This window comes from Podarcis pityusensis (genome assembly GCF_964106645.2).
Source record: "Podarcis pityusensis genome assembly, chromosome: 8".
Taxonomy (NCBI): domain Eukaryota; kingdom Metazoa; phylum Chordata; class Lepidosauria; order Squamata; family Lacertidae; genus Podarcis; species Podarcis pityusensis.
The window spans coordinates 12,062,869-12,085,698 of record NC_138033.1 but is presented as its reverse complement, the minus strand read 5'-3'; the positions used below and the strand labels follow the sequence as shown (position 1 = coordinate 12,085,698).

Genomic DNA, 22,830 nt, shown 5'->3' with positions numbered 1-22,830 from the left:
GCCTAAGATATTGTGACACCTCAGGCAGACCATGAAATGCTGCCCAGCGGCCAGGCAGGGAAGAAGGGGGGACTGAAGATCTACATCAGGAACAAGGGGGTGGGAATGGGGATCTACACTGGAATTGTGTGGGAATAAAGATGTACATTGGCAACAAGGCTGGGAGGAGACTAGCAGCAACTCCTAATTGCCAAGAGGCCATTACAGAGGCGGCATTTGGAGGGGCTGCCAAGGAGGTGGAAGATCTGGCCTCCAAGAAATGAACCACAGCTGCAAAGGTGGCAGCAGCCTTCAATGCTTTCATAGGAGGCTGCCCCTGGGGGATATTTCCCCTTGTGTGGGTGAGCCATATCTCCAGGTGTAGTTATTTTCTTCCAATTCTTTCTTCTATAGGTATTTTTGGGAGCAAATTTGTTTTCAAGTCCTGTATGTATGCACTGTATTGCATCACAGAGTATTCCAGTCTCACCGTAACATCAACTATGTACATGTTGATCAAGACCTACTGCTGTAACACAGATATGTGCAACAGTGAAACTCTTGAACGTAAGTAGCAGCAGCAGTGGGGGATTCAAGAGGGCTGGTTGCCCCAGGTGCATTCGCTTCCCTCTCCCTGCTGGGAAGACCCCTCCCCAAACCCCACCAACATCACTGCCACCCAACCCTGACAGGAGCCATTTCCAGGCAGGGCAGAGGCAACTCACCTTCCCCTTGGGGAGAGGAAGAGAGGCGGGGACACCATGGACGTGAAGGGCAGGCCTCTCAGCAGAGTCTGCCTCCCGCCCTCCTGCCTCCAGCCCTTTTCAAACCGAAGACAGAAGCTCGGGTTGGGATTTGAACTGAGAACCCCAAAACTTGAAGTTAGGCTGCGCTGAACTACATATTGAGGCCTCCTGAAGTGTGACTGGTGAGGCACTATGATGCCTCTGGATTGGCCAGGCCAACCTCGCCTGATATTATTCACAGTCCCTCTCCTGCAGCAGCTTCGGATATTTACCCTTTTCTCCAAAGAGCTCAACATTTTAGATTCAAAACACCCTGTGAAACAGGTCAGGCTGAGAGATGGTGGCTGGCATAAGGTCCCCCAGCAAGCGTCATGGCTTGAGCATGGATTTGAACCTTGGTTTCCCAGATTCTAGTCCTACCCTCTAACCACTACATCACACTGTCTCATTGGTTTCCCAGAGCTCTAGCCCTTCTTCCAAAACCTAGACTCCTCCTCTTTCTTTGATGCATTTTTAGAGCTATTTTTAGCAGGACAGACTCCTTTCCCGTTTCTGTGTGAGGAATTTAATTTCTTCAGGTTTGCATCCTTCTAAAGCAAATGCTAATAAAACTATATTAGATACCATGGGCTCCTGTGCCACCTACACAAATCCTTCCCTCACCTCTTGTTCCATTTTCCCTATTTGAAGATGTTGTCCTAAGTCACTATTAGCCCTACGGAGGAAGGGGAAAGCAAGCAGTTAGTCCGGGTGCAGAGCCAGCCCACCCATGACAGCCTCGGTCCAGTATATCTGAAGGAGCGTCTCCACCCCCATCAATCTGCCCGGACACTGAGGTCCAGCACCGAGGGCCTTCTGGCAGTTCCCTCACTGCGAGAGGCCAAGTTACAGGGAACCAGGCAGAGGGCCTTCTCGGTAGTGGCACCCGCCCTGTGGAACGCCCTCCCACTAGATGTCAAAGAGAAAAACAACTACCAGACTTTTAGAAGACATCTGAAGGCAGCTCTGTTTAGGGAAGCTTTTAATGTTTAACAGATTGTTGCATTTTAATATCTTGTTGGAAGCCGCCCAAAGTGGCTGGGGAAACGCGGCCAGATGGGCGGGGTATAAATATTAGTAGTAGTAGTATTAGGCAAGGTGAGATGACCTCCTCAGGGAGCAGGATCCACAGGGTCAATAGAGGCAGCTTCCAACGAATGCTTTACCTTCTGCTGCTGCTGCTGCCACCAACACAGTAGAGCACACCTTGCAGGCTGGAAACGAGTGTCAAAGGCGGGGGGGAATTACCACACACGCAGCACTACGTACTTCCCTTTAGCAATCCCCCCCCACCTTGGTTTATACTGTTATTTACAGCACTATAACAAAGAATTATGGGAGTGGTAGTTTGTTAAGGGTGCTGAGAGTTGATAGGAAACTCACTGAGCTACGGTTTAGCAATCAACCCCCACAAAAGAGCTCTTATTATCACCATCAGTCTCCAGCACTGAACGTGTTGGCCTAGTGTGGGGCACCAAGGAGAGTTTGGCTGTCTGGCTGGTGTACTGACCACCTAGTGCAGCAGCAGCCACCCTGTCAGGCCTGTTGGATGTGGTGGCCGGCTGGGCCTTGGAATTCCCTAACCTACTGATAGATAGATAATTTATTACGGTCAAAGTCCAGCTCACATAACATAACACAATAAAAACAGTGTTCATAAAGATAAAATATACAGTTGGGGCAGATTGCAGCTCATGAGTTAAAATTGTGATATATACATACACCCGTACAACTGAGATTTGGGCTACCATAAAAAATTGACCCTGAGGCGCCTCAAAGGGCAACTTCAGCATTTCCCTAGTAAGCTATTTTATTCTAGAGGATGATCTGTGCCTACAAATCTGGGTGCAGAATCTGGCTACCAGCCAGGTCGTCTTATGACCTTTGCCTAAGAGGAGAGAATTAAGTTTAGACTTGTCTGAAAGATCGGCGAGCCTCTTCAGCAAAGGATTGATGGTGTCTCTACGAATCTCAACATAAAAAGGACATCTAAAAAATATATGTTCGAGGCTTCCTATTTCCCCTAATGGGCAGGTGCAAAGTCTCTGTGCGTACAGGACCCTTCTATAGGAACCTTCCAGAACCGGTGAGGGTAGCAGGCCATGAATTTTATGTCTTCCCGCCATAATTTTTCCCATTGTTCCATGTAAATATTATAACCCAAATCTTGCGCCCATCTCACCATTACAGCTTTCACTTGTTCTTCCTTTACCTCCCATTCCAATAGGGGGTCGTATACACGTGAGATATATTTTCCTTTACTTTGTATCAATGCTTTTTCAAATTCTGATGTTTCTTTTGCAAGTCCTGCTTTTTGATCAATGGTTAATCTTTGATGAATTTAAAATATTGCAGCCAGTCTGTTAGGTGCCCTTTAATTTCTCCATATTTTTTCAGTATACGTTCATCCTGTTGTCCTTCTACTAATAATTGGTATGTGTCCATATTCTTTTTCTTAACTGCCTGTGCTTCTGTAGGTAAGGTCCACAAAGGGATCTTACAGGTTTAACCTGTATTTTCATTAACTGTTTTTTCTTTTTCTTTTACTTTATATTGTAATTTTATTGGTGTTAGTCGCACCAAGCCAGGTTCTGGCCGGGGAGGGCGGGGTATAAATAAATTATTAGTATTAGTATTATTATTATTATTATTATTATTATTATTATTATCATCATCATCATCATCACCATCTACCATTTTTTCCTAGGTGAAATTGTAATTTCACCTAGAACTAAGCACATCTTTTTCCAGAAGAGATTTTTTAAGGAGGAAACTACTAAGAGTTTTCTTTTTCTTCCCCTCTCTAAGAAAGAGGGCCATTTTCTAGAATTTCATCACCATCTTCTGTGTATCTGTGGCTACCACTTAGTCTCTCAGAATGCCCTCCAATGGTGCTCAGTGCTAAGCCCAATTGCTTAAAGCAGTATCCTTGTGCTTGAAATGTATGCTGTGAATGTGGCCCCAGTCAGAAATCACTTGCACCATGCCTTAATGTAGCCCTGGATGAATGGAGCAAGGCTACAGCACTGAACTTGGAGAAGTGCTGGGAGTTGGTACACATCCCTCTTGGAAGGGGGAGCACAATTCCCACCCCTCATATACAGCCAGATGTGGTTGGAAGCTGCAAACTAACTGCAAGGTTGGGGTGCTGTGGTGATTGATTTACAGTGCCAGAGCCTGAGGAGAGGGAGCTCAATGGGCTGAAGTGCCCAAGTTGCTACTCCTTCACAAGCGATCAGTGCCAGTCCAAGAAAACCATCAGCTGCAGAAATAACGAGGACCACTGCTTCTACTATGGGGGTAGCATCAGTCTTGGTGAGTCTCTGCATCCGGTGAGTGCAGCTAGGGCATTTAAAGCAGTATCACGCCACCTTGAACAGTCAGGCTTATCCAAAAAACATGCTGGCAAGGGTGCTGAAAGTTATTCGGAGACGCTGCTCCCCTCACAGTGTGTCTGGGATAGTCAAGAGCCCAAGGAGGAGGGATTGGTGACCAGAGGAATTGGGTGAAGGAGCATCCAGGGGAGGGGCTAGTGATTTGTGGATTTCTGTGCCCCCCGTGAGGCAGCTCCTGGTGGTGGTGGAAGAGGGGAGTCAGGAGGGGGAGACCAGGAAGCCAAATACAAAGCAGGAGAAAGAGGCAGGAGAAGATTGCAGGACATCTCTTTTTCTTCCGATTCATCCACCCTCCCTCAGAGTCTGGAGAACTTGTGGTGCTCCCTGAGAGAGTCATAGCTTTGGAAACTGTGGATCCTCCCTGCACTTCCACTTGTTCCATGCCTAGAAAGCACAATTCCGATTGGTTTTCCACTTACACATCCAGCAGAATGGATGACCCCTGGGTGTGTTCAGGACACAGAGCTACCATTTCATGATTTTCTTGGAAAAGGGGTTGATTGTTAAACCACTCTGGGAATTAGGCTTAGCCAAGGGAGGATGGTTAATGCTACTCTGCAGAGCAAGACGAGCTCTTGTGACTCTCAAAACTTAGGTAGCTTGTAATCAGTCCCAGGCTGCTGCTGTCACCCCCAATACCAGACCGAGCTGGGAGTTTGTAATCCACAATCTTAGTTCTCCATCGCTTTAGCTTGAACTAAGAACTGGACCATAGAGTTCCACTGGAACCTGAAGTGCAGCAGGCAGAATAGACTGCTCTATGAGTGGTGGACAGCTGCCAGGAACATACTGGTGACAGCCAGATGCATATGGAACTAGTGTTCCATATTGTGTTGTTCTGAAAACTGCAAGATTGTCGATAAACCTTGATGAATTTCCACCTGGAATCCTGTAGCTGTTTATTCCATTTTCCCCCAGCAACTCCTTAAAACATTTTTGTTTAGACACGCCTATCCAGACATGTGGGACGTGGGTGGAGCTGTGGGTTAAACCACAGAGCCTAGGACTTGCCGATCAGAAGGTCGGCGGTTCGAATCCTCTCGATGGGGTGAGCTCCTGTTGTTCGGTCCCTGCTCCTGCAAACCTAGCAGTTCGAAAGCACATCAAAGTGCAAGTAGATAAATAGGTCTACCTTCCAGCAGGAAGGTAAACGGCGTTTCCGTGCGCTGCTCTGGTTCGCCAGAAGTGGCTTAGACATGCTGGTCACATGACCTGGAACCTGTATGCCGGCTCCCTTGGCCAATAAAGCGAGATGAGCACCACAACCCCAGAGTCGGTCACGACTGGACCTGATTGTCAGGGGTCCCTTTACCTTTACTTTATCCAGACATGTAGATTGGACGCACTCTATTCCCTTTTGCTGTTCATTCTAATGAGTTTTAAATATTTTAATAGTTTTAATTGCTTGTATCGCTAATGTTAATATTTCTTGTAAACCCCTAGTGGTTTTTACTGCAGTCACATGGTATATTGATTTTGTTAAATAAAAATACATCCTAAAATTTGGATCTTAATTGGGGAGGGCCCCTCATGTCTAGGGACCAAAGGCGTCCCTCTAGGACTCTCTCTCTCTGGCCCTTCGAATCCTACTTAGCCACACCTCCTCTCCCTAGGCCACACCCCTCACAAGCCCCACTTTATACCCTACCTGAATGCTTTGTCCTCACTGGATTGCCCACACACGTTTCTGGTTTTTTATCAATAATTATACCTTCCTGGTTGATAATCCCTTTCTGTCCCTCTTAAAGAAAACAAACATGAATCTGGATCATATTAACATAAACTACTTTACTATCAGATTCATTCAGGTTTACAGAGTTGTTCCTGAAGGCAGGCTTAGGTTACACAACAGATAAACTATATACTAGATAGTAGTGAATCATGAGAAGACTGCATCCGAGCAGTTACCAGTTAACACTCCTTGCAGCAACCGACCAACAGACCAACTGACAAAACTGCCTGCCACATAGAGGCAGTTAGTCCTCTCGCGGAATGTTGGACTTGACTTGTAGCTTTATATCCCACAAAAAGCACCTGTGTGTTTCATTCCAACAGGGAATACCAAGCTAAAGGCTGCTGCCCGAGGCTGTACAACGGAATATATGTGTAACTTCATCAGTGGAGCAAACATTGAGTTTGCAAATTACAGCATCCAGACCGCTAGAGCAGAGTGCACCTTAGCAAAACGCTCTGTCTATGAACTGTAGCTGAGAGAGAGAAAGCAAATCTCCAACTTCCAGAAGAACCCACAATTTAGGGAAATTGGCTGCCTTGTGCTTGAATCAGGGGAGGTCTCAGCCTGAAGCCTCCTAGGCTTTATTTCCAGAATTCTAGAAGCTCCTCCTCAAGGAAAGGCTGTATTTGACTTTCATGTTCAAATGAGGTCATTGAAGCATGTCTAAAATAAATATATATGGCCAATAATGAGTGTTGTATCGTGTGTTTTTTCCAAATGCAACATTTGTTGGGGGGAACATTTGTCAGAGATGTAGGGGCATAGGAGCTAACTCCTAGGAGCTGTGTGGGCTTTGGCCCCCACAATAAAATATTTGAGGTGGCTGCCCCCCCCCCCCACGTTAATGGGTTTGCTATTCTACACTGCATCATGTGATCAGTTCTGCAGGACAGGGCTTGCCTGGGCGGCCACAATATTTTATTCTAGACATCGCAGGGAAGGGGCTAGTGAATTCTGGGGTTCTGTGCCACCCGTGAGGCTTCTCCTAGTGGTGTTCCTGGAGAAGTCAGAAGGAGGAGACCAGGAGAAGGAGGAGAGAGGAAAAGAGCTGCAAGGGGTCTCTTTTTCTCCTCCCATCCACACACATAGTTTGGAGAAACAAAATAAAAAAATTCCTTCCAGAAGAATTCCTTCCTTCCTTACAGACCAACTAAGTTCGTTATTGGTGTGAGCTTTCGTGTGCATGCACACGTCTTCAGATAGTTTGGAGAGCTTGTGGTGCACCCACAGGCAGTCATAATTTTGGAAACCTCTGGATCCCCCCCCCCACACACACTTCCGCTTGTCCCATGCCTGGAAAGCAGAGTTCCAAGTGGTTTTCCACCTGCACCATCCTTTCCAGGCACGGGTTTGATTGGTTTTGCCTTGCCCCACTGCCAGTGGCGGAGATTCATGCTCCGGCACCAGGGGGCAGAGAGCAGGCAGGTGCAGGGCTGGCGAGCACCTCGAGGGCATGGCACACCGCCCTTGGGTGGGGGCGCGTGTCCTGAGGGCGTGTCCCACCACCCCTAGGGATCGAGCTTCCAGGAGCAGCCGGGATCGAGTTGCCAGGAGCAGTGTGCTCCCCCCTCACGCCTCTTCCTCCGCCAGTGCCCACTGCTTTCCTCCCAGGAAATCTGCAGAAAAACCTGATTGCTGTTTGTTCCAATTCAGCACTAAACCGCAGGATTTTTCACAGGGGAAAGTGGTGCAGAGGTTTGCGTGACCCCTGGCTCTGTTCAGGACACAGAGCTACCATTTCCTTTTTCCTTTTGAAATTTGTTTAATTCATTTTTTCATAACACATTTTGATTTAAACATATCATTCACCTTCACATTTGGATTCCCAGAATCCCTTGACTTCCCCCCGCCCCTCTCTGGCTTCCATATCTATCCTTTTCTTCAGCTTATCTTTATTTTTTCCAATTTACTATATCTATTATTAACTTCTCCATTATATTTTGTACTTTACAAATATTACTCTAATCCTGCCAAAGTTTTTAGTTGTTTACAATGTTCTCTTAAATACTTTATAAATTTTTCCCATTCTCTCTCAAACTTCTTCTCGTCCTGATCTCTCATTCTCCCCGTCACTTTTGCCATTTCGGCATAGTCCATCATAGTCATCATCCAGTCTTCTTTGGTTGGAACTTTATCCCCTTTCCATCTCCAGGCCCATAGTATTCTCACTGCTGTCATTACCTACATTAAAAGTTTTTATTGCTCTCTCTCAGCTGGCAACAAAGACTGCTCTGTTAGCAAAAATTGGCCCCTCGGTTGGAGGCGATGGGGTAGGCAGGGGACCCAAAGGTGTGCTGCATGGGAGCCTTTTATAATTTGCTTAGGGTCAATTTGTAGAGCATCCCATTTCAAACTTGGATTTTCTAGAAGCACCTGTGAGAGACAATTGGAAAGAAATAGCTACATCTGCTAAAAAATAATAATCCTGTCATTGCTTATCAAAATGATGCATTCTACCATATTTTTGGCCAATGGGGTAATATAAGAAAAGAAAATCCTACAAGCACCAAATTTGTAAGCGAATACTTCAGTAATTTCTTTAAGAATCAATCAACGAGTACAGCATATTTTCTTCTGCAATCCATGTAAATATTATATTTTCTTTAAAGTTTGTTGTTGCCTGTCCCTCATTTACAAGTTCAGATACTTTTTAAAGTGTCGATTTGAAGTTCATGGGGGAGATTAATCAATCACAGTCCTATACTGGGGCACATTTCGAGTTTCTACTGGCTCCACAAGGAAGTAACATCTGCCTTGACTCTTGCATTCCTTGTTTTCCACTGCATGTATATAAGCTACAGAGAAAAATCTCTCACCTTCCAAATCCACTGCCACATGTGTCTGTGTCATAGTCAGTAAATTGTAGTGTTCAAACTCTTTCTTAGGAAAAACACAATTTTCAAAGAGTGTCAGGCCTAAAGAGCACAGCAGATCATTCCCTGTGGGTCTTCCCAGCGGCGTAGCGTGGGTTGTCAGCACCCGGGGCAAGGCAAGTAATTTGCGCCCCCTAACCCGGGGCAAGGCAAGTAATTTGCGCCCCCTAACCCCTAACCTGCCGCCGCTGCCAGCTTCTTCTTGCTGCTGCCTGGGCTGGTCTGGTGTGGTTCTCTCCCGTGCTCAGCACTGCGCTGGGCGGCCGCTGCACTGTCCCTCCCCCAGATAGTCCCTCGCTCTCTCTCCGCACCGCACGCCTGGCACCCACCCCCTCCACACTGGGCAGCGACCCAGCGGCTCGGATCGGATTCGCACAGCCAGCACTGCAGTGAGAGAGAGAGAGTGAGCCAGGTAGGGGCAGAGAGCTGCGAGTGCGAGCGCGCGCCCCCCCCCCAGATGTTGCGCCCGGTGCGGCCGGGCCCCCCTGCACCCCCCACGCTACGCCACTGGGTCTTCCTCTATGAAATCAACTGCCAAGATGAAAAGTCCCCGACGCCCCATATCTGCCTATATCTCCTCCTCTCCAGGGCTTTTTCCAAGACTGAGACTGTGAGCAGCTAATCTTTCCTCTGTCCTTTTTATGCCCCTCCTGGGTTTTTTTCAGTGGGAGGACAAAGGGGAAGAGCCTGTTGCAGCAGAAGGGGAAGACACCTGTAACCAGAGGCACCAACCTGGGCCCCAGATTGTGGGTGCCCCCCCCCCACACACACACACAATGTGATGCCATGACATCAACATCACATCATGCCATCACCTGCTGCCCTTCAAGTAAAGATGTGTATTGATGCTAGGAGAGAATGTATTGATTAGATATTATCCTTCCTTCCTCATGTTTGTGAGTTCAGCAGAGTGCATCCCCTTGCAGCTGAAAAAGTCTTTACCCTTTTCTCCTCTTAATAATCACGCAGATTACTGCTTGTAAAAGGTAAAGATAACATTCACTCACTCAGAATACTTGTTGAAGAGTAACAGATACAGCAGCTTTGTCCAGGCAGGCTTAAAATGGTGATCCAGTTACAAAGACATACTTTGGTCAAGATGATGATGGGGATTGAGCTTTAGAGCTCAGACAAGCGGATGGTTCTACATTGCTGGATGGATGGGGAGAGAGAAAGAGGGAGAGGAAGTGCCTACACCCTCCCCAGAGCAGGGCACAGTGGGAGTGTCTCTCAGAGTTCGTTCTGGGAAACATTCAGGAAGAAACTCCGAGGGCTTCAGCTCCTGTCATTTGCCTATCTAGCAAACATGTATTGTTGATTTGGCTGCATGGTAAATATCTCACACTTCACGGGCAGGTGGCAGTCCCCTCAGAAGGCAGAGCACATCACCTGCAGGAGTAGCAAGGAATGTCTGCCTTCTCACTCACCTCTCACCTTGCCCAGTCACGCTATCTTTCACCAGGACTTCAGCGCCACCTCTCTGTTTCCATGGGGACAAGTAAGCCGGGGCATGTTGGCAGAAGAGGAAGCAGAGGGAGGAAGAGGCGTCATGGCATTTTAGGTTGTCTTACACAAAATGGAAGTGCTAGTCTTCAGACAATATATGCAAACATTTTTGGAGGTCCCCCTTGTGACCCCAAGCAGAGGAACAATGTGCCGACTGCACACCCTTCTCCTGGGCCCTGTGGAGAGGCAGGCACCAGGTGCATTTGGCCCCCAGGTCAGAGGTTCCTCACCCCTGCTATAGATTACAAAAGGGCTCCAAAGTTTCCCAATTCTCTCTCTCCTTTGGCTTCCCTTACTCAGGCAAATGAACAGCTTGGTGATTTTAGAAAGAAATTGTGAAACCATGTTTCTTCAGCAAGTACATTGTGAATCCACTCGCCTTCAGTGGGTACACTGGGTGAGCAATCAAGATTTGGGCAAATGTTATATTTCCCACAAGCTTCCACTGGCTAGAGCTTGCATCAGCCTGCTGAACCAGGCCAGCTGTTCCAGAACCCTGTTGTCGCAATGGCCAGCCAGGTGCCTGTGCAAAGCCTCAAAGCAGGACTGGACAGCAACACCACTCTAACCCCTTATGCTTCCCAGCAACTGACATTCAGAGGAATACTGTCTCCAACACTTGAGGAAGAACATGGCCAACTTGGTTAGTAGCCATTGATAGCCTTATCCTCCATTATTTTCTTCTAATCCTTAACCAAACACATCCATGTTGCTGCCCATTGTTACTTCCTGTGAGCAAATTCCAGAGTTTAACTATGTGCTATTTCAAGCAGCACTTTCTTCCATCTTTCTCAAATCTTCCAACATTCACTGTCATTGGCTGCCCACAAATTCTAGTACTGTGAGAAAGGAATAAAAGCTTTTCTCTGTCCTGTTGCACTAAAGGCTTCCTATGAATTGAAGGCTGACTAAACCTCGGGGGTGCAAGGAGCTACAAGAATTGCCCCAATCAAAGAATATCAATGCTTGAGGTGTAGCATAAGGGATTGCATACTCCTCAAGACACCTTGGGCTCACATTGTTTTGGAATTTGTGGAAATAAACATAAGCACCTTGAATGTCTTGAAGTTACCAGTGCATGAACCACTGTGTCCAGGCAGCCAAGCAATTGACCTAACTCCAAGACCCAGAAATCAATCATTCACAAGGCCTCCAGTTTTTCATGGTTCAAGCTCAGTTTGTTGGCTGTCCTGCACCATGGCATCCAGGCACCTATCTGGGGTTTTGTGTATTGGGGATTCTAGAATTGGGTATCTTCGACATATGGATGACACTTCACTCCAAAACTCCAAATGACTCTTCCCAACAGCTTCATCTTGATGTTCAGTAGCCACATTCCTCAGAAAACAGGGGCATTTCTCACTCCCCACAATTGACACTCCCCCCATTTTTGTCGTGTGTGTCCCCCCCCCCATTTTTGTTGTTCCCCACTACCACCATGCCCACACACAGCATTTTCTATCAGAAGAATGGCAAGTTCCACAACCACATCCTTGCACTCCCCCTTCCATCCTGCCCAGGAGGCCCTGCCCTCTACCTGCCTCTCAGATCCAGTGCATTATGTGGGGAAGGGCCTCACTTGTAGCAGCCTCTCCTCCTTTACCTTTGCCAACTCTGTGTATTCTAAGGCTTTCATCATCCATTCTTCCTTTCAGGGTATTCTCAAAACTTTCTACCTCTGAGCATTTCCAGCATTTATTTGGTACATTCTTATACAGTGGTGCCTTGGTTTTAGATAGCTTAGCTTATGAACAACTTGGAAATAGAACGCTGCAAACCCAGAAGTTGGTGTTTTGTTTTGTGAACTTTGCCTTAGAAGCTGAACATGTTCCACTCCTTGTTGACTGTGTTCCGTATGTACATTGAGTCTTCTGCACCTATCAGAGGCTTCCTGTTGAGTCTGTTGGCTGTTGAGTCCCAAACACCCACATAACACAGAGATGACATTTGGAGCTTTTGTTTTTGCTATTTTTGTTTGTGTGGCTTTTTCGTTATTTTGACTGTGACTTGTTCTTCATTTCATGGAACTGGCTTGTGCTGTGGCTTGTGACTCCGTTTTTGTCACTTGTTTTTGTGAGTGTGTGGAACCCTGTTCAGCTACTGATGATTGTGACTCCAGAAATGGATAAAAGCCCCCCATCCAAACCATTTCTATCATCAGTGCACGTAAGGAAAAAATAATTTAATTTTTTATCATCTATAATACTCTCTTATTTGTTTTATAGTACAGTACATTGATTATTGCTTTCATTTTATGGATCGATGGTCTCATTAGAATTTTATAAAATTCATTTTAAATTGATGTTTTAAGGTCGGGTTACCAGACGTCCCCGTTTCCCAGGGACAGTGCCCAGATTTGCAAATCTGTCCCCAGACAAATTCTGTCCCTGGAATGTCCCCGGATTTCATTAAATATCCCCAGGAAACGTGACACCCTGTTCTCCTAGAGTGATATGCAGCTGGAGGGGTGGGAAGATTTTGCACAGGCAGAGGCAGAGGTGGGGGGATCAAAGAGTGCGAAAGAAGGACTTTGCACCTTGCCCGGCACAGAAACTATGTGCCTTGCTCCCCTCCTGGGCAACAGCAAGCCACCCGCCCATGATTCCTGAGCCTCCCCCGATCTCCTGTCCCCTTTCCCCTTCATTTTGAGAGATCTCGGGTGGGCAGCTGTGGCCCAGGAGCGGCGCAAGGTGTGCGGTTTCTCTGCTGGGCAAGGTGCAAAGCTCTTCTTTCGCAGCCTGTGAAACTCTCAAAATGAAGGGGGAAGGGGGCAGGAGATCGGGGGAGGCTCAGGAGTCACGGACAGGTGGTGCGCCATTGTCCAGGAGGGGGCTCAAGGTGCACGGTTTCTCTGCTGGGCAAGATGCGGTGGGGTGATATGATTTTTATCCCCTCGGCCAACTGGAGTGGAGCTGGCGCAGAGCCAGGCAGTTGAGTGTGAGAGACAGCATGAACAAGAGCATGTCCCTGATGGCCAGGAACTGCAGAAGTCAAATTGGAGCAGGGAAGCCTTATGTTCTTTTAAGTTGAGGTTCCTTGAGTTGAGGTATCTCAGTTGCAGGGGGTTGGCCCAGATGCCCCTCAGAGGTCCTTTCCAAATCTATGATTCTGTGATCGTCCCACAGTCGTATTCTCAAACTCTGCTTCCAACTCTACCCCCCCAGGTTTCTCTCCCTCTCCAGACTTTTCAAGACAGCAAAACAGCTGATGTACTTAGGGATAATAAAGCATGTAATTTATTTATTTTTTTAAAAGTGTCCCCGGATTCATTGAAAAAAATCTGGTAACCCTATTTTAGGGGTTGTTTTTGAAAGTCTGGAATGGATTAATCGATTTTGCAGTACTTTCTATGGGAAAGCATGCCTTGGTTTTAGAACGCCAGCTGTTCCAGAACCCCGCTGTCGCAATGGCCAACTAGATGCCTGTGCAAAGCCTCAAAGCAGGACTGGACAGCAACACCACTCTCCCCACTTGTGATTCCCAGCAGCTGATATTCAAAGGAATACTGTGAGCAAATTCCAGAGTTTAACCATGTGCAGCACTTTCTTCCATCTGTCTGGAATCTTCCAACAATCAGTTTCATTGGCTCCTCACAGATTCTACTGTTATGAGAAAGGAATGCAAACCTTTATTAATTTCTAAAATATTTTTAGAACCCACCTTATTTCTCTGATTATAAATTGCTTTAAACTGTTCTGAATGTTATGCTTTAATCCCACAATCCATCATGAGAATTTAAGGTGAGAAGCAAGCAGTAAATAACAACAGCAGGAATTTCCAGGGGTAGTGGGGGGTTCGATCACCACCAGGATTGGTACTGTCCATCGCTGCGACTGGAGACTTGATCTGGAATCTGACCTGCAGAAGTCATAGAATCATAAAGCTGGAAGGGGACCTCAATGGACACCTAGTCTGACAAGTCAGGTGATAACTGCTCATTTGACAAAACTAGACATGACCCCAGGAAGGTGTACCTGGGTCAGAAAGTACGATGGCAGTGCACAGGTGAAGACTTTTTTGTTCCAATGGGCTTTTGGGAACTGACTACTTTAAATGAAGAGCGGGTGCCACGATGTTTTTATTGCAATCATTGGCATGGTTTTAATAGGGTGTGGGTGGGTGGGTATTGTTTTAACTCTACCAATGTTTCACAGGTGCAAAAATTTTGATGAGCTGGCCAAGTTTGATGGGGTTTTTGCTTCTCCTCAGGATGATGAAAATCAGAGCAGACTTTAAAGAGCTCCTATATCAGGAATGAGAAGCTGTGGTCCTCTAGGCCAGTGTTTCCCAAGTTTGGGTCTGCAGCTGTTGAATTACAAAAGCACAAGCAGTCTTTCTCTCTCTCTCTCTCTCTCTCTCTCTCTCTCTCTCTCTCTCTCTCCCTGCCTGCCAGCCAGCCTGTCTCAGATAATAGAATCTAGATTAGTAGGGATGTGAAATTGAGGCTGGCACAGATTAGGAGGGACGTGTCCTTGGAGTACTTGGAAGGGGGAAGATATTTAATTTGTTTTCAGCACTGTGCTTTACATTATGGTATAGCACAATTACAATTCTAGCAATTTATGACACTGTCCTGAATCCGTTGTTCCTGGGTGCTGGCAAAGTGCTCCTTGACATCATCTGTAAATTCCTCCAACGAAGCTTCTTCCTGCATCAGTTCCTTGCTTGGCCCAGTGCTGTTCTCAAACTCCTTCCTGGCTCTTCAGCTCTCTAGAATGAAGAAGACACCCCTGATCTCCTGCCTCCTCTTGACCCTTCTGAATCCAGGTGAGCAGAACCACAGCTGCTGTGCTGTTCCTCATGTTTCCAAGAAGGAACTAACGGGGGGGGGGGTCAGCCATTAAAGCAAGATAAGAAAGGACTTGTTGTTCCTTTGAAAAGTAGAGGAATAAAGCACAAGGCCAGACTACAAAGGAACCTCAATGATAGATTGTTTTTGTTCCCAATATTTATATTTGTTTTTATTTAACCAAATACATACTGAGAGGTTTAGTATCCCAAAGTCCATTAGGGGTGTAAGGGAGGCAGTTGTCCACTCTTGGATAAACCAGAATCCTAGCTTTCATCTACAACAAAGAATATGTTTCTTGCACTTTTTTCTGTTTGTTTACCTCATCGTCCACTCAGATTCTGCAGCTTCCTCTGAAACTCTATCCTTTTGTCTCTGCTAACTATCTCTCACTTCAGGTAGGTGTTTTCCCCATTTTCTGTCCAGCCCAAAGAGTTTATCTTAATGGCCTTCTTAATGAGTTAATGACTGACTATCATCACCCTTTTGTTCCTCCAACGACCCCATCCAGCTAGCTCTACTGACAGTGGCACCAACTCTAGGGGGCCATGGGGGCCTTGACACCCCCAAAATATTTGCTGTAGGTGCCCAGCCTCTGTCCTCTTCCACTGCTTCACACCACTCACCTTATTAATCCCAGGATTACTCTCCTCCTTTGCTGCTATCAGTGCTGTGTCTATTAACCTCAATTTCTTCCCTTCACCGCCATCCCTTCCCCTTTTCAGTGTACTGTATAGTCAGTTATAAGTGAAGGGCGGATTCAAGTCCATATTGGTGAGTCTGTATAAGAGTGAGAAAAAGAGAGTAATAATAATAATAATAATAATAAATTTTATTTATATCCCGCCCTCCCCAGCCGAAGCCGGGCTCAGGGCGGCTAACAACAATCAGATAATCAAAAAATCAAATAATCACACAATCTAAAAATATTTCATTATAAAAATTAATTAAATCAAATTGATGGCAACCAATTAAGCAAAGTTCTGTGCAGGTTGCCAGAGGAGGGAGTCAGGCTGCGCCCTGATCAAAGGCCTGGCGGAACAACTCTGTCTTGCAGGCCCTGCGGAAAGATGTCAAGTCCCGCAGGGCCCTAGTCTCTTGTGACAGAGCATTCCACCAGATTGGAGCCGCAGCCGAGAAGGCCCTGGCTCTAGTTGAGGCCAGCCTAACCTCTCTGAGGCCTGGGACCTTGAGGATGTTATTATTTGCAGACCGTAGGTTTCTCTGTGGGGCATACCAGGAGAGGCGGTCCCGTAGGTACGAGGGTCCTAGGCCGTATAGGGCTTTAAAGGTTAAAACCAGCACCTTAAACCTGATCCTGTACTCCACCGGGAGCCAGTGCAGCTGGTATAGTACCGGATGAATGTGATCTCGCAGCGAAGACCCCATAAGGAGTCTCGCCGCGGCATTCTGCACCCGCTGGAGTTTCTGGGTCAGTCTCAAGGGCAGCCCCACGTAGAGCGAGTTACAATAATCCAGTCTGGAGGTGACCGTCGCATGGATCACAGTGGCTAGGTCAGGGCGAGAGAGATAAGGGGCCAACTGCTTAGCTTGGCGGAGATGAAAAAATGCTGCCTTTGTTATAGCTGTAATCTGCGCCTCCATAGAAAGGGAGGTATCGAAGATTACACCCAAACTCTTAACGGACGGTGCTGGCACTAATTGCACCCCCACAAGAGATGGGAGTTGCCCCCTCAATCCCATATCGTCCCGCCCCAGCCAGAGGACCTCTGTCTTCGAAGGATTTAACTTCAACCGGCTCCCACGTAACCATCCAGCCACAGCTTCCAGACATCTGGTCAGTGTGTCTGGGGCCGAGTCAGGATGGCCATCCATCAACAGATAGAGTTGGGTGTCATCAGCATACTGATGGCAACCCAGCCCAAAACTCCGGACAAGCTGGGCGAGGGGGCGCATAAAGATGTTAAAAAGCATCGGGGAGAGAATCGCACCCTGAGGCACTCCACACACCAAGGAGTGGCGCGATGACAATTCCCCCCCAAGCGCCACCCTCTGTCCCCGACCAGAGAGAAACGAGCGCAGCCATTGAAGGACTGTGCCCTGGATCCCCACGTCGGCAAGGCGGTGGTCCAGGAGTTCGTGATCGACCATGTCAAAGGCTGCTGACAGATCTAGAAGAATCAGCAGCCCCGACCCACCTCGATCCAGCTGCCTGCGGAGATCATCTGTTAGGGCGACCAGAGCCGTCTCGGTCCCATGACCAGCGCGGAAGCCGGACTGGAATGGATCCAAAGCAGATGTTTCATCCAGAAACCTACCAAGCTGTTCAGCAACCGCTCTCTCAATCACCTTACCCAGGAATGGAAGATTCGAGACCGGGCGGTAATTGGATAGATCTGAGGGATCTAATGATGTTTTCTTTAAGAGCGGACGCACCACTGCCTCCTTCAGTTCCCCTGGGAATATCCCGGTGCCAAGAAAGAGAAAGATTCCAGAAAAACTTATGCAGAGTGTTATGTCAACAATAGGAGGTTTTTCTCCACTCAGGGGTGTCCTGGTGATACAAAATGCACCCCAAGGATATTGACTCCCATTTCATTACTGAACTCCTCAGATTGGCTAGACACAGACTAAAGACAAGTCGAAGTAGTTATTCCAGTTCCACTGAGCTGCTTGCCCATAATTCATTTTCAATTCAATAGGCAATATGTTGAAACTCATCATACAGGTACTCACATTAAAGCTTAGGGGCCCCCCCACTTCCTCCATTAGGTTTTATCTCCTCACCACTTCTCAAATAAATAGACCTTTCCTTTTTAAGTTCTGCTAGTGCACATGTGGAGCATTTTTGACAAACTCCAGTGCCCATCATCCAGAGCCATTGGTCATGCTTTCTGGAGCTGATGGGAGTTGTAGTTCAGCTACTTGTGGAGTGTCAAAGGTTTCCTCACACCTGCCCTACAGGTCCTCTCTCTCAGACTGCAGGAGCCACCTAGGACAATCATTCACTGGTCTGTCCAAGACTCAGCCCCCATTCACACACAGCTCAAGAACTACAGGGGAAATATATATAAACAGCACTGCATAAGTGAAAAATGGCCCGTTTGCTCCACTATCTTGTTGTTACCATGGTGAACCAGATGCCTACGGGAAGTTCACAAGCAGGATCTAATAGTGCCTACAGTGTTAGAGAGAGAAAATATCTCTTGAGGCTGGAAGCCAGCAACAGACTTATTAACCCCCTTGAATTTATCTATTCCTTTTCTTAAGCCATCCAAGTTGGTGGCCTTCACTGCCTCTCATGAGATGGACTTCGTAGGAGGAACTGTGGTTGATGTGCCTTAATGTACCCATTTCCCATATGGGGATGGTGCTAAGGTTTTCTAAACCCATTTCCCCATGTCTGCAGTGGCATCTCTGAAATGTCAGTTTTGTTGGACTAAAGACAACGACTGCGAAAACACCATTCAGGAGTGTAATGAAGACATAGGTCAGCTCTGCATTTCTTCCGTTTCAGAGGCCGAATGGTGTAAGTGAGAAGAACTTTCAGCCTTTTTGACCACCAGACATAAACCCCCAGACTTTCTAAGGCCATATCTTAGCTACAAACCACAGGGTGTGGCTTTTCATAATGCAGTGTTCTAGATCCTGTATTACATGTAGGAACCAGAGGGAAATTCAAGTCAGTTCACATTTGAAGGTGAGCTTACCTACTTGGCTCTTTCCAAAACAATATGAAAGCCAAACAAAGCCTTCCTTTCACATCCACACTTCTCCCATTTTTGCAATCCAGTTGTCCAGTCGTGTAATTTATATTTTATTCTAGGTCTGTTCCCCTGCCAGATGAATCTAGAAATACCCTTTTGCCATTCCTTGAGGTGTCCTATCTTCCTATCACTGGTATTGACTGGAATAGAAACAGCATTCTCTGCTGGTGAATTTTCATGAGGACTTTTCAAAAGTTCTCCATCCCTGCCTCACGTTCAACAAATAGATAAAACTCTCTCTACTCCAGGCCAGGCCAGCCCAAGATATTGTGACACCTCAGGCGAACCATGAAATGCTGCCCACCGGCCAGGCAGGGAAGAAGGGGGGACTGAAGATCTACATCAGGAACAAGGGGGTGGGAATGGGGATCTACACTGGAATTTTATGTGGGAATAAGATGTACATTGGCAACAAGGCTGGGAGGAGACCAGAAGCACCTCCTAATTGCCAAGAGGCCATTACAGAGGCGGCATTTGGAGGGGCTGCTGAGGAGGTGGCAGATCTGGCCTCCAAGGAACAAACCACAGCTGCAAACATGGCAGCAGCCTGCAATGCTTTCATAGGAGGCTGCCCCTGGGGGATATTTCCTCTTGTGTGGGCAAGCCATATCTCCAGGTCTTGTTTTTTCTTTCCTCTATAGTGGCTTTTGGGAGGAAATTTGTTTACAGGTCCTGCGCCAATGGACAGTTTTGCCAAACAGGCTATTCCAGGGCCACCGTAACGCCAAATATGTACATGGTGACCAAGACCTACTGCTGTGACACAGATATGTGCAACAGTGAACCTTTTGAATGTAAGTCGTAGCAGCAGCAGCAGCAGCAGTAGGGGTGCAAGAGGGCTGGTTGCCCCGGGTGCATTCGCTTCCCTCTCCCTGCTGGGAAGACCCCTCCCCAGACCCCACCAACATCACTGCCACCCAGCCCTGACAGGAGCCATTTCCAGGCAGGGCAGGGGCAACTCACCTTCCCCTTGGGGAGAGGAAGAGAGGTGGGGACACCATGGACGTGAAGGGCAGGCCTCTCAGCAGAGTCTGCCTCTCTCTCTCTCCCTCCCTCCTGCCTCCAGTCCTTTTCCAAATTAGAGACAGAAACTTGGGTTGGGATTTGAACTGAGAACCCCAAAGCTTGAAGTTAGGCTGGGCTGAACTACATATTGAGGCCTCCTCAGGTGTGACTGGTGAGGCACTATGATGCCTCTGGATTGGCCAGGCCTTCTACAACCATCCGCAACGTGGGCTCCAGCCTTTGCCAAGGGATCTGTGCATTCGAAGAGGATATCTGCATTACATAATAACATAGTAAAACAATAGCAAATATTAAAAAACCCCAAACTCGTGTTTAAATACTATAAATATAACACAATCACTTGCAGCAACCATTAGCAAAAATAACCAGAGAGCTTGACAGTTTTACCTTAGTCTAAGAAACACCCCTCACCTGGGTCCCTCTCCTGCAGCAGCTTTTAATATTTACCCTTTGCTCCAAAGAGCTCACCATTTTAGACTCAAAAAACCCTGTGAAACAGGTCAGGCTGAAAGATGATGGTTGGGTGGTGTTTGTTTTACAGTGCCTGAGCCTGAGAAGAGGGAGCTCAATGGGCTGAAGTGTCCAAGTTGCCTCTACTTAGGAGGAGATCGGTGCACCTACATGAAAAACACCATCAGCTGCGGAAATGACGAGGACCACTGCTTCTACTTTGGGGGTAGCGGCACTTACGGTGAGTTTCTGCATTCGCTGAGTGCAGCTAGGGCCCCATTTCCCCTATGCATTTAAAGCAGTATCTCTCCACCTTGAACAGTCATGGCTTCTCCCAAAATATGTTGGCATGGGTGTTGAAAGTTATTAGGAGACCCCCATTATCTTCACAGTGTGTCTGGGATAGTCAGGAGCCCTAGGAGGAGGGATGTGTGAGCTGAGGAGGCAGGCAGAGGAGCATCCAGGGGAGGGGCTAGTGATTTGTGGGCTTCTGTGCCACCCGTGAGGCAGCTCCTGGTGGTGGTGGAAGAGAGGAGTCAGGAGGAGGAGACCAGGAAGCCAAATACAAAGCAGGAAAAAGAGGGAGGAGAAGAGTTGCTGGACGTCTCTTTTTCTTCCCACTCATCCACCCTCCCTCAGAGTCTGGAGAGCTTGTGGTGCTCCCAGAGAGAGTCATAGCTTTGGAAACCTCTGGATCCTCCCTGCACTTCCACTTGTCCCATACCTAGAAAGCACAGTTCCCGGTTGTTTTCCACTTGCAACATCCTTTCTAGGCACGGGTCTGATTGGTTTTGCCTTGCCCCACTGCTTTCCTCCCAAGAAATCTGCAGAAAATCCTGATTGCTGATTGTTCTGATTCTGCACTGAATTACAGGGCTTTCCCCAGGGGAAAGCGGCAGAGCAAGACAAGCTCTTGTGATTCACAAAGCTTAAGTAGCATGTAATCAAGCCCAGGCTGCTGCTGTCACTCCCAAAGCTGGACCAAGTTGGGAGTTTGTAATCCACGATCCTAGTTCTCCATCACTTAAACTAAGAACTGGACCATAGAGTTCCAGTGGAACCTGAAGTGCAGCCGGCAGAATAGACTGCTCTGTTAGCAAGTCTAGATGTGCCCCATGGTGGTGGACAGCTGCCAGGAACATACTGGTGACAGCCAGATGCATATGGAATTAGTGTTCCATATTGTGCTCTTCTGAAAACTGCAAGATCATTGATAAACCTTGATGAATTCCTGCCTAGATCCCTGTAGCTGTTTATTCCATTTCCCACACACACACACATGTCTGTGTGTTTTTTTCAACAGGGAATAATACGGTAAAGATTGCTACCCGAGGCTGTGCAACGGCAAATATGTGTCGCTCCATTCATGGATTGACAGAGATTAAGGGTGATTATTTGGGAGTCCGGATCACTAGAGCAGAGTGCTTCAAAGCAAATCACTCTGTCTGTGAACTGTAGTTGAGAGAGAGAACAAATCTCCAACTCCCAGAAGAACCCACAATTTAGGGAAATTGGCTGCCTTGTGCTTGAATCAGCGGAGGTCTCAGCCTGAAGCCTCCCAGCCTTTATTGCCAGAAGTCTAGAAGCTCCTCCTCAAGGAAAGGCTGTATTTGACTTTCATGTTCAAATGAGGTCATTGAAGCATGTCCAAAATAAATATATGTAGCCAATAATGAGTGTTGTATCCTGTGTGTGTTTTTTCCAAATGCAACATTTGTTGGGGGGAACATTTGCCAGGGATGTAGTAGAGTCAGACGACTGGGAAAGGTCTGACTCTGAGACTGAGAGAACGCAGACACAGGCAGCACCAGAGTGGGTGAGTTGAGCCTGCACCCTTCAGAGTTTCAAGACATTTTAGAGCAGCAGACCCAGGAAGCTCACAGTCTGGGAATGAAGGGGGAGACGACCTTGGAGGGAGTTGCTAGGCAACCTGGAGGAAAGCAGCATTCAGAGTACACTTCTTTAGAGAGTGGGGGTGAAGTCTGCCCACTTTCTCCACAAAGCAGGAGATAGGAAAGAGTTAAGATGCAACAGAAGGACAAGAGGGGAAGGACTGGACATTGTCGGCCTTCATGTTGCGTACACGGCAGGGACACAGACTGGGCAATTCTTAGCCGAGAATGGCGGGCTCGTGCCACTCTCTGTGTGTTAATTGTTAATAAACTTACCATAAATCTTCCAAGAGGCTCATTAATTCGTATCAGAGCTTGTTTGCCTGCCTGAGATCATTACATCTCCCTAAGAAAGAGGACTGTTTTGTAGAACATTGTCCACCATTTTGTGTGTGTGTGGCTACCATTTTGTATCTTGGAATGTAGCCCTGAATGAATGGAGCGAGGCCGAAGCGCTGCACTTGGAGAAATGCTGGAAGCTGGTACAATTCCCGCCACTCACCTACAACGAGGGGTGGATTGCATCTGCAAAAGAAATACGCTGAGCAGACTAACGGCAAGGGTTGTTTGACATTGCCTGAGTATGAGCAGAGGATGCCCAACGGGCTCAAGGGCCCAAGTTGCTTCTCCCTCATGTCAGATACTTGTGTGGCTCAACTATAAAAATAAGGA

At 47.3% G+C, this 22,830-nt stretch overlaps 1 protein-coding gene and 1 long non-coding RNA gene across 2 annotated transcripts; one reads left to right on the top strand and one right to left on the bottom strand.

Annotated features, from left to right (window-relative positions):
• Nucleotides 1–475: 475 nt before the first annotated feature.
• Nucleotides 476–6,583, top strand: LOC308484504 (phospholipase A2 inhibitor and Ly6/PLAUR domain-containing protein-like). Its single transcript, XM_081019524.1, has 3 exons — nt 476–546; nt 3,933–4,079; nt 6,215–6,583. Exons 1-3 carry the CDS (start codon nt 483–485, stop codon nt 6,364–6,366), a joined length of 363 nt encoding a protein of 120 aa, XP_080875650.1. The 5' UTR covers nt 476–482; the 3' UTR covers nt 6,367–6,583.
• An 8,168-nt stretch (nt 6,584–14,751) lies between these two features.
• Nucleotides 14,752–22,541, bottom strand: LOC308484582. The gene is made up of 3 exons (XR_013990010.1): nt 22,435–22,541; nt 15,689–15,842; nt 14,752–14,983 (listed from the first exon to the last, which is right to left on the bottom strand). It is a non-coding gene; the product is annotated as an uncharacterized lncRNA (long non-coding RNA).
• Between the last annotated feature and the right edge of the window lie 289 nt (nt 22,542–22,830).